General features: G+C 37.8%; 1 protein-coding gene across 5 annotated transcripts in view; it reads right to left on the bottom strand.

Annotated features, from left to right (window-relative positions):
* The window catches only part of LOC127440722 (zinc finger protein 721-like), a 180,022-nt gene that overhangs the window by 119,784 nt on the left and 47,898 nt on the right, over positions 1-12,340 (bottom strand). For 3 of the 5 annotated variants that reach the window (XM_051697498.1, XM_051697493.1, XM_051697497.1), the window contains one exon: positions 1,963-2,126. The exons of the other annotated variants lie outside the window; for them this stretch is intronic. In XM_051697498.1, the coding sequence (XP_051553458.1) occupies positions 1,963-2,126 (164 nt within the window). The remainder of the gene's footprint in view (positions 1-1,962; positions 2,127-12,340) is intronic. 5 annotated transcript variants of the gene reach the window in all.

Genomic DNA, 12,340 nt, shown 5'->3' on the forward strand with positions numbered 1-12,340 from the left:
GAGAGTTTATATGTATCAAGCATCAGATCAGAACTGCTATAGTGAATAATCTGTCTGCCTATTCTGCGTGTACACAGAATTTATTCATGCCACCAGATTACAATATAAAAAGTCATATTTGATATAGAAGAATTCTGGATATTTTTAAATGAACTACATTAAGCTACAGAAAAGACAAAATATGCATGACAACTTAAATAAAACACAACAGTAATAATTAATAATTTGCATAGATTTGGTTGTTTGTGTTCTCTTTATGAGCTAAAAGCAGATCATACTTTCATATAGGTGGGATCATCACAGACATTTAGTAATATAGTGATTGAGTCAGACCAGAAAAACAACTAGAGCCCGACTGATATGGGATTTTGTATAGTGTATATACAAAATGTATAGTCCCTACCAGATGGGTTTAAAAGTCTCCAAATATCTGTAAGACCAAGATTTTTACACATCCTGTGAAGTTTCAGTGTTGCTCAAGGGGGCTTGCACACATTTGCTTCACTATGATCAAGGACCGAGTCCATCAATAGATTAAAGACTCCTCCCAATATTATATCATGAGGGGTGCCAGTGGCTTGCAACATCCCTTCAAGATCTATAAAAAAGCCTATTACAATCTATTACAAATAATGATGTGGTCAAAATAATCATACCAAATAACTGGCCCCTTTTGCAGTGACTTAAAAATCACTCTATATGACAACAGGTGGAAAACTATCAATACAAATTAGATCATAAATACAATTATAAATATAAATGTAATAATAATAACTGAAAAATAAACCATGACCTATGGATAGTTTACCACAAATCTCTTTTTTTTTTTTATTCATAAAATGGCTACAGCAGTGATTGTCAGGACATTATTTGATGTTCCACTATATTTTAAGAGTTTGGACATGAACTTTATTACCACCAGCTGGTGGAATCTCCAAACTGCAAATGTAAGATCTGAATTTAGACTTTGTGCTGAAAACAGACATGCTTCTCAGACGTCTCAGCGCAATGACCTATTTCTCAGGAAAACAGCTAATTGCAAACAGCTTTGCGCCACTTCATTAATGTACAATAAACCCACAGTTTGCACGCGTACACCCACACATAGCGCAAACACACACACGGCCATTTGCGCTTTGTGCTGGTACGAAAATTGCACTTACAATTTGCGCTCTCAGGAAAATTGAATAAGATGTTGCACACAGTCGTTGCACACAGCGCTGCACTTTGCACACTCACGAAAATAGAGCCCGAAATGTTTTATCCTTCAGTGTTTTAAAAACGTTCCCCTGTCGTCACTTTGTAATTTTAAATGCCCTGTTTGTGCATGGCCAGTCTCCCGTGAGGCAGCAACTGAGGTAAATTCAGATAATTCACCATGTTTTTCAGTTATTGGAGATTGGCAACTTCAACACAAGTTTCACACTGATCATTTTTATATTTTATAAACTTTCATTCTTTAATCTGAATTCCGCGTGCGAACCTGCTAGGGGTAAGAAAAAAATTATTCTGTTACAAATCGCGATTCTGAAGTTTTTATTTTCAAAATACTTCTTTTATTGTTGATTTTGCATCATGTATCTTTCATGAAAACAACATAAAATGTAGAAACATTTACCACATGGTCAGTGGACTTCTCACAATGCTGCCATGTTACTTTAAAATTACAACTGTGAGTTTAAATAAATCACATGACCTCAATATTTGCAGGGACTCTATTTTCAATAATTTTCACTGAAATTTGGCTAAATTACTTATTGCTCTGCTCACCCGCCTTTCAATTACTTGTAACCCGCAGGATAAAAAAACTAAAAAAAAAAACCTTTGTAGTGTTTATAGACATCAGAGTACTTATTAGTTCAACATAAGGAAAGCAAACCAATCACATTGATTTTACGTTTGTTTTCAATGGCATGAATGACACTGATTCAATATGACAAAGAATGAAGAATGGACACCAACCTCTTTGTTCCTCAGTATCTTCATTTTTCATGACATTTGAACTGCATGATTCTGGATAACTCATGTCCTCACTCTCTTCTTTAATAAACATCATTTTACAATGTTTTATCCCGCAGATCTCAGTTGAAACACCTGGAGTTATTCCTGTTCGTGTTGAAACAAGTCTTCTTTTAGGATGATGAGAATATTGGTGACATTTATAAACAAGAATCAGATGCTCAAATAATGTAGAAACAAACAAAACTGCAATGCCAGAAGCTTCTGAAGGTTTAAGAGTATCAATACAGAATATTGTTCACAGTTTTACACGTCTCTGCAAACGTGTGTTAAACAACATCTAATAAAGAAACTTTGGTGCATTTACTTGTTTAAAAGTGAATGTTTATCACAACTCTACAAATCTCTCAGAGTTTGCGTGACATCATACAACAGCATCTTGGATGGGTGGCTAGCATGCATTTAGCAGGAAAAAAAAAAAACGCTTTTGTTACAATGCTATTGAACATATTTTCTGTCCATTTAATTTTCAACGTGCAAGTCTGTATACAGATTTGTGTGGAAAAGTTGCTGGCAAATGTAACGGTAGTTATATTTATAACACAATAGCCAAAAAGAGATAGTCATACTAGTCATGTTTCATTGTTTACTGTATGTATGTATGGTTTATATGCCATGTTTTTAAGACATTCTGTTCATTAAAGCTGCACTACGTAAGATTTTTTGGTTAAAAATGAACAAATTGCCAGTATTGATTAAGTACATAAACAATCGGTTCACTTCGGTAAGCATATAAAAATGATTTGTATTTTGAGCTGTTGGCGCGAAATCACAGGCTTATGTCGTTCCTCCTTGCCTCATTACATCATGTCCGTAAACACAGGAAAGAAGTACCGACTGTGACATGTTCCGAGGACGCTGTTCAGCTCATTTAAGTAACACACACAGTTCAGGACGGCATCGCTGCAGTCTAGATGGATGTTTATCGGTTATCCATTTGGCGAAGCTGTTTATCTGCTATAATGCTTGGATGCAGTATTTTGTCTTGTAGGGTTGTCATGCTTTTATGAGTCGAACATTACCCATGTGTTTACCATTTGCAATGTATCTACGTTGTTGGAGGAAGTTACTATGCATTGTAACTGATATGTAAGACTTGTTGTAATAGTTATATTGCATATGTAAGCATATTATTTTGTTTAATCAAGTATTTTTTTTTTATCCCCATCATCATTGCTTTTATGTTTTTAGTTTACAGTGTTATTACAGTTTCACTTGCTTTATCAACTGAGGCTGTACCAGTGATAATTTTTTCACAGGTTTTCGCTTTAGTCATAGTTTTAATCTTTTGATGAAAATATCTTTTAAAAATAGTCAATATTTCTTCATGTCATATTCATTCATTCATAAATTATTACATTTTGCTGTTTTTGTCTGATTAAATTATGAAATATGAATTGATAATTAACTAGTCATCAAATGTGTTGAACTGCTTGAAGCTTTATAACTTTAATCTTCATGAACAGACAATAATTAATAATGAAGAATGGACACCAACCTCTTTGTTCCTCAGTATCTTCATTTTTCATGACATTTGAACTGCATGATTCTGGATAACTCATGTCCTCACTCTCTTCTTTAATAAACATCATTTTACAATGTTTTATCCCGCAGATCTCAGTTGAAACACCTGGAGTTATTCCTGTTCGTGTTGAAACAAGTCTTCTTTTAGGATGATGAGAATACTGGTGACATTTATAAACATGAATTCAAACTTACAGATTTGTTTTACTGCACTGTTTATCCTCTAATGTTCGTGTATGTAGTTAGCTCGTATTATTCAATGTGAGATGCTGGATATTTCTACTTGATCCAGTTTTCAATCATGCGGCGGTCTATTGTCCGATACTCGAATAATGTACAAACAAACAAAACAACAATGCCAGAAGTTTCTTCAGGATTATGAATATCAATAGAGAAGATCGTTTACAGTTCTCAACGTCTCTGCAAACGTTCGTGTGCTAAACATAATCTAATACGGAAACTTTAGAAACTTAAAAGTGAATGTTTATCAGAACTCTGCAAATCTCCCAGAGCTCCGCCATGTTTGTATGACTTCATACAACAGCATCTCGGAAGGGACATTTTGAACCGCTTGTCGTGGAAAACGCTTAACGTGCTTATGTGCAACAACTAGTGGTCTGCATGGGCCTTAAAATGAAACCCGACCCGTACCCGAGACCGTATGGCCTTGCCCGAACGATACCGTCAGATTATAAACACGAATCCGAAATATCTTTATCACTATCTATATAATTTATTCTCCTAGCAAGTACTGTTGCAATAGGCTGAAATGTATGTATGCATATAGGCAACATTGGAAATTGTATTTAAAATGTAAACATATAGTTTTAACAAGGCATGGCAAACCCTCAGTACACTAGAGCAGAACGGAAAAAAAGCATTGACCGTTTATCTGCTGAAACTTCACTTGGTGCAAAATAATATCTATATAATATGAAACAATTCAACAGTCCTCTCTATGCGACCTGAACTTGTTTAGAATGTTTAATCTTTGTGACAACTGTGCAAAAAAAAAAAAAAAAAAAAAAAAAAAATCTAGATGCAGCGCAAATAACGAAACAGAGCGCAGGTGTCTCAACATGAGTTACAATTTGAAGTTCTTCTTAACTTGAAATGGTGTAAAATATGCCAGTCCTGCCTGAGATGCTGAAGAAACAGCGAGACAAGGCGCAACAGTCAAAGACATTCATCCAGCATGTGTTTAAACAATGAGGAAACAGAACAGATGTGCGAAAAAACACGTTTGGTGTGAACGGCCCCTAACTCACGCGTGTCTGTGAGTGAGAGCGCGTGCGCGAAACAAGTTCGGTAGGCCTGTTTATTTTTTCCATTAATTACAAATCCAACCCGAACCTGAAGTCCTACTTGAAACACTGACCCAAAACTGGCCCAAAACCTGTCAGGTTCTCAGGTCCCTTCGGGCCTGGGTCGTTTTGAAGACCTCTAACAACAACAGGGGTTCTCAAAGTACATTAAAGGGTTAGTTCACCCCAAAATGAAAATTCTCTCATCATTTACTCACCCTCTTGCCATCCCAGATGTGTATGACTTTCTTTCTTCTGCAGAACTCAAATGAAGATTTGTATAAGAATTTCTCAGCTCTTTTGGTTAATACAATGCAAGTGAATGGATTCCAAAATTGTAAGCTAAACAAAACCACTTATCATAAAAGCAATCCATAAGACTCTGGTGGTTAAATCAATGTCCTCAGAAATGATGGACAGGTGTTTAGGTGAGAAACAGATCGCTTTTACATTCTTCTTCTTGTATTTTTGGTGATTTACATTATTCATGCATATCACCCCTACTGGGCAGGGAGAAGAATTTAAAGCAAAAAATGACAAAAATTGATCTGTTTCTCACACACACCTATCATATCACTTCTGAATATATGTATTTAACTGTTGGAGTCATGTGGATTACTTTTATGATGCCTTTATTTGCTTTTTGGAGCATTACAATTTAAATTATAAATTAATTGTAATATATTTCATATATAATTCATTATGATGGAATGTTTTTTTTTTTAATGGAAACTATAATGTGACTGTGGGTCTTTATCGCTAAAGTGTTGGCTTCTATTGGTTGCATGTTATATTGCAGTATGCGCAATTGCGTATGTTGTGCTATTGTATGAATATATTCACATCACATCTTGATCAAAATATCTTTGTTTGTGTTCCACAGAAGAAAGAAAGTCATACAAGTTTCAGTCCACTTAAGGGTGAGTAAATGGTGAAGTACAGGACAGTTGGCAACCTTGACTCAGGCTGTCAAATGCATTAGATGCACATGAAGTGAAGCTCTGCTTCTTGATGGACCTTGCTGTGTGCACAGGATTTTTCCAGGCTTTTTCCTCACTCTGGACGTGTATAGTTCTTGAAGGGGGGGCAGGGGCAACCAATAATCCTCTCAGCAGTCCGAACTGTGCTTTGTAGTCTTCTGATGTCTGATTTCGTAGCTGAACCAAACCAGACAGTTATTGAAGTGCAGAGGACAGACTCAATGACCGCTGAGTAGAACTGTATCAGCAGCGCCTGTGGCAGGTTGATCTTCCTCAACTGGTGAAGGAAGTACAACCTCTGCTGGGCCTTTTTCACAATGGAGTCAATGTGGGTCTTCCACTTCAGGTCCTGTGAGATGGTAGTGCCCAGGAACCTGAATGACTCCACTGCTGCCACAGTGCTGTTTAGAATGGTGAGGGGGGACAGTGTTGGGGGGTTCCTCCTAAAGTCCACAATCATCTCCACCGTTTTGAGCATATTCAGCTCAAGGTTGTTTTGATTGCACCAGACAGCCAGCTGTTCAACCTCCCTTCTGTATGCAGACTCATCATCATCTCGGATGAGGCCGATGACAGTGGTGTCAACTGCAAACTTCAGGAGCTTGACAGACGGGTCCTTGGCGATGCAGTCGTTGGTGTAGGGGGAGAAGAGTAGTGGGGAGAGCACACAAGTGCTGATTGAACAGGTGCTAGAAGTGAATTTCCCGTCTCCCAAGCTAATGCCTGTCTGTCAGAAAGCTGGTAATCCACTGACAGACAGATGTGGGAACTGAGAGTTGGTGTAATTTAGTCCAGAGAATAGCTGGGATGATGGTGTTGAAAGCCGAACTGAAGTCCACAAAAAGGATTCTTGCATATGTCCCTGGTCTGTCCAGATGTTGCATGATATGATGCAATCCCATGTTGACTGCATCATCCACAGACCTGTTTGCTCGATAAGCAAATTGAAGGGGATCTAGAAAGGGTCCAGTGATGTCCTTCAGGTTGGCCAACACCAGTCTCTCAAACGACGTCAGGGCGACAGGTCTGTAGTCGTTAAGTCCTGTGATTTTTGGTTTCTTTGGGATGGGGATGATAGTGGAACCTTTGCAGCAACATGGGACTTCACACTGCTCCAGTGATCTATTGAAGATTTGTGTGATGGTGCCCAGCTGGTTAGCACAGGATCTAAGACATGCAGGTGAAACGCCATCTGGGACCTGTGCTTTCCTTATTCTTTGTTTTTGAAAGATGTGGCTCACATCATCTTCACAGATCTTAAGTGCAGGTTGAGTAGCAGGAGGGGGGAGGAGGGGGTTGCAGGAGGTGTTGGTTTTTGTGTGAAGTGGAGGTCAGAGTGGGTGTGGGGTGTGAGACTGGACCTTTCAAATCTACAGTAGAACACATTCAGGTCGTCAGCCAGTTGTTGGTCCACCACAGGGTTGGGGGTAGGAGTCCTGTAATTCATAAGTTGTTTCATGCCACTCCATACTGATGCAGGGTCGTTCGCTGAAAACTTGTTTTTCAGCTTCTCAGAGTATCTTCTTTTAGCCACTCTGATTCCCTTATTCAGTGTGTTCCTGGCCAGATTGTACAAGACTTTATCCCCAACTCTGTAAGCATCCTCTTTGGCCTGACGAAGCTGCCTGAATTCCGCTGTAAACCATGGTTTGTCATTGTTAAATGTTAAATAAGTCCTAGTAGGAATGCACATATCCTCACAGAAACTGATATATGACGTAACAGTATATGTAAGCTCGTCCAGGTCTGTGGCTGCAGCCTCAAAAACACTCCAATCAGTGCAGTCAAAGCAGGCTTGTAGTTCCAGCTCTGCTTCATTGGTCCATCTCTTTACAGTCCTTACTACAGGCTTAGCAGATTGTAATTTCTGTCTGTAGGTTGGAAGAAGATGAACCAGACAGTGATCAGATAGTCCCAAAGCTGCTCTAGGAAAAGAGCGATATGCATCCTTTATTGTTGTGTAGCAGTGATCCAGTATGTTCCTGTCTCTGGTTGGGCATGTAATGTGCTGTTTGTATTTGGGCAGTTCACGTGTGAGGTTTGCTTTGTTAAAATCCCCAAGAATAATAATAACTGAGTCCGGGTATTGTTGTTCTGTGTCTGTGATATGATTAGCCAGCTGTTGCAGCGCAGCATTCAAACACGCATTTGGCGCGATATACACACTCACCAGAATAAACAGAGAAAACACCCGTGGCGAGTAGAAAAGCGCTTCCAAATTAGGACAGCACATCCTCTTTAATGTTGTTACATCTGTACACCAAGTTTCATTGATGTAAAAGCATGTTCCACCGCCTCTAGTTTTCCCCGTTAACTCCGCGATGCGATCCGCTCTGAACAGCTGAAAGCCCGGCAGATGTAACGTGCTGTCCAGAATGGCTTCACTCAGCCAGGTTTCTGTGAAGCACAAGGCAGCAGAGGTTGAAAAGTCCTTGTTTGTGCGGGTGAGGAGATGTAGTTCAGTTTTTGTTAGGAATAGAGCGGAGATTTGCAAGATGAATGCTCGGCAGCGTTGTTCGAAAGCCCCGCCGACAGAGCTTGACCAGCACGCCTGCTCGTCTCCCTCGCCTGCATCTCATAGAGCATTTAAACAACACAGATGCGCCTCCGACTAAAATATCAAACAAAACGTCAGAATATTCAAAATCCGGGAGAAGATTGACTGGTATATGCTGTTGAATGTTCAGCAGTTCGTCTCTGGTAAAATTGACTGGAAAAAGATTACTAAAAAAAAAAATGATTACTAAAAAACTGGTGGCATTCAAACCATCAGATTCATCAGGAGAGCAGAGCAAAGCCCAACTGAGGTAATTACCAAAACAATGTTCCTCCACAAGTAACTTGCAGTTCTATGCTTCAACCGCTAGAGGGCCAAACGTTACATAGTGTAGATTTAACCACTGGAGTCATATTTTTATCTTATATATATATATGATGGTTTGAATGTCACCGGTGTAACAATGGATACAGATGATCAACTTATCAGAGTGAATGTCACTATCTACAACAAAACTCGCCCCCTCCCCTCAAAAAATACATAAATAAATAAAGTATATATATATCCTTTATATAAATTTTGGAGCTACAAAGTTCTGTCCACCGTTCACGTGCATTGTATGGACCTACAGAGCTGAGATATTGTTCTAAAAATCTTCATTTGTGTTCAGAAGAAGAAAGAAAGTCTTACACATCTGGGATGGCATGAGGGTGAGTAAATGAAGATAGAATTTAAACTTTTGGGTGAATTAACCCTTTAAACAAGATGACCTCCTGCAATATAATCCTATATTAACTGTGCATTTTCACACTGACAATCAATGGGTACATTCAAATGCTGAAAAATTTTGTTTTCAGAGGCTTTACATGGAGTTCGGATGAAAATAAGGTGCATTTCAAACTGTTCTGATACCAGTGCAAACAGACAGCACACTGGAGGTTAAGTCATTCACTAAATAGGGAGCAAGAGTTCACCCTATAGCTTCCTATGCAGCGAAGTGCATTCACTCCAAACATCCGACCAAAAATTCAGTTTCAGGCTGCAGATAATGTTTGGACCACTCAACATGTTTGGCAGATATGGGACAATTGTAATAAGTACATAGTTTCAGAACTTATAATAATAAGGACGGTATTTCAAAGAGATGTGGACGGGAGTGGGCAGTCAGAGAATAGCCTAAAAAATCAGATGTTGACATAATTTCTAATTATTTAATTAAATAATGAATAATATTATTATAATATAATTTTTTTTAATGTTTTATAAAAATAAGAATGTTTTTTTAAATGATAAAAAGGAAATACGACTTAAAAATCTGCACATGCATCAAAATAATTCAATATTTAGATCAGGCTATGCAGGTGGTCAACGGGCTTTAGAAGAATGACAGAGCAAAACGTGGACACACTGTCATCAATGAATGTGAAACTCGGACTGGAAAATGGTCAATTTAAGTGTTAAGTAACCAACCTCAGTCAAGTCAGATGGGCATCATTTCATGGGTCATCTGATTATTGCAAGCACAGAATAAATAAAACATTCTTTGTGTACACTTGTTGTCTATTTGTATGGCTTTTGCCCACATGTGGATAACAAATTCAGGGATGGAGGAACAGGTGCGGTCGGGAAGAAAATCACTGCGGGCAGAGAACAGGTGAACAGGGTAAAATTTAGCGGGAGCGTTCGGGTGCTGGATAGAAACTTGGAACGGGATGGAAAAAACAGTCCCGCACAGACCTCTACTGGCTTGTTTGTTTGACAGTGCGAACACTGAGTGAACACTGAGATTTTGTTGCCGAAGTAGAAAAAACATCAAGTCAAATACATTTTCTTTGTATAGTTTTTTATTTGTGCTCATTCCAAAACACATAGGTCCAAACAGCTTTACAGAAAATCAGCTGTAATGTCTGTAATGTCTCAAAAACATGAATAACCAACACTCTTGGAAACAATTTGATAAAAAAAAGAAAAAGAAATATCTGACTTTATACTGTATAGCTTGGTATTATTTAAAATTTCACTTAGTCCCGCTGTCCCCATATGAGGACATGCATTTTTAGGAAATGTTTTATTTATTTTTATTTTTTGCTTGTTTATTAGGTGCTACTAGTTACAAATCAAAAAGGAAAAGGAAAATTGCACACAGCTGTCACGGTCAGGTCTCAGGATGCTAAAACCTGTTGACCTCTGGTGGGTCATTTTGGACCCACTTAAGTTCTCATTTACATTTATTGCATGTTTAAATGGTCATTAAATCTTGAAAAACAATACATCATTTGGAAGCTCTGTTTCATGATCAAAATGTTTTAGCTAATGTATTTCCATAATTTATGTGAGTGAACAGCAAAACATTTGTATCCTACATCCCATATAATGAAACAATTCTGCAAACACATCTCCAATCATGTTAGATCCAGTATAGGCCTACTTGTCATATGATGGCTTCACTAAACAACCTCCATTAAATCTTTTAGTCCAAAAGTGTACACCTCTGGAGAAATTTATATTTCTTTAGACAGAAATGCAATTCATGTACATCTTTCAATCTGAAGCACCCAGCACTCTAATACTCTTATATATTATGTTCTATTCAACCAGAGGTTCTATTCACATTTTCATTTGTGTAAATCTTGATTAATCCTTTTTAAAAATTCATTCTAATGAAAACAATTAAACATACGAGATTTATACATAAGCCTCTGAAATCAATTTCCGAAAACATGTTTTTCTCAGGTGCAAAAATCACAATAATGTGCAATAATTCCACAAATTGATATCAGCCTTCAACATGCTCCAAGTGATCAAGGGTTAAGGGTGTTCTAGTTAAAACCCATTGCACATGTTCCCCTAGTAGTGGACACTCATGCAACGTAAGCAGTGACGTACATCCGAGTCCATAAGACAGTTAAGTTTGTGAGTGAAGGGCATAAAAATTTGAAATGGAACGCACATTCCCTTACCATAGTAGGCAATAAACAAAGCCCTTCTGATAGCGAAGCCTACAAGGTTAGCATAGATTGGCATAGTGTGGACGTTCCATAGACATTTTATGGCGGTACACTGGTGAGGAGACAAGAGGCCAGTCTTTTTGAATGGATGTCTATGGAGGAGATGCTTCACAGCGCTGAATAAACCACTTTTGTGAGGAAACAGCTCATGTTATGAATTAACTGCCTGTCCGCTAATCTTTAACATGTTTTACACTAAACAAACCTTTTGGAGTGAACTATGTGTGGCATTTACTATGATAAAATTGCTGTTTTATAAGAGAAGTCATGGATAATTTTACGACCACAAGGTGTCAGTTTACGGCTCTCCCCAATGCTAGTTGACCGTTACAACCTTTATGCTTTCTCCAATGACAGAACCGCGAACATTGTTTTCTCAGTACTTCAAGATCTCTGCATAAAGTGTACTGTAAAGCAATGCAGAAAATGAATGTCTACGGCAAGCGCTTCGGGACATTATTTTTCAAAATAGAGGTCCCACAATGAATGAATAAATTATGACATTATATATATATATATGTGTGTGTGTGTGTGTGTATCCCAAAATATGGTAAAATTAAGGGTGTTTTTACACTTGGCCATCACAGAGTGAGAAGCATATTAAAACTCATGTAAACTCCAACCGAAACAAACTCAAAGGTCTTTCTTCAGTGTTCAGAGCAAATTAAGATTACATGGGTAAAGAATTTAACCGGACTTGCATGGCATGCTGAAAGTTGAGAGTTAAGAGATTCTGACAGGAATATAGTATTACTATTATATTCTATGAATGGATGTAACCTAATGCGGTGAGTAGTTTAAATTTATCATAATTAATCTTATTGTTTTGCTGTTAATATGACTAGTTTTCAATGATTTAATTATGAATTTTCCCTATAAATACAGTAGTCTTAACATTAAATATATCTCTAATAATTATCATCGATATTATATTTCAATAAGTGGGCTAGGTTTCATAAAATACAACACACTGCGAGCGCAAAATCGACTGAGACCCTGAAATGGGTA

This window comes from Myxocyprinus asiaticus, chromosome 5 (genome assembly GCF_019703515.2).
Source record: "Myxocyprinus asiaticus isolate MX2 ecotype Aquarium Trade chromosome 5, UBuf_Myxa_2, whole genome shotgun sequence".
Lineage (NCBI taxonomy): Eukaryota > Metazoa > Chordata > Actinopteri > Cypriniformes > Catostomidae > Myxocyprinus > Myxocyprinus asiaticus.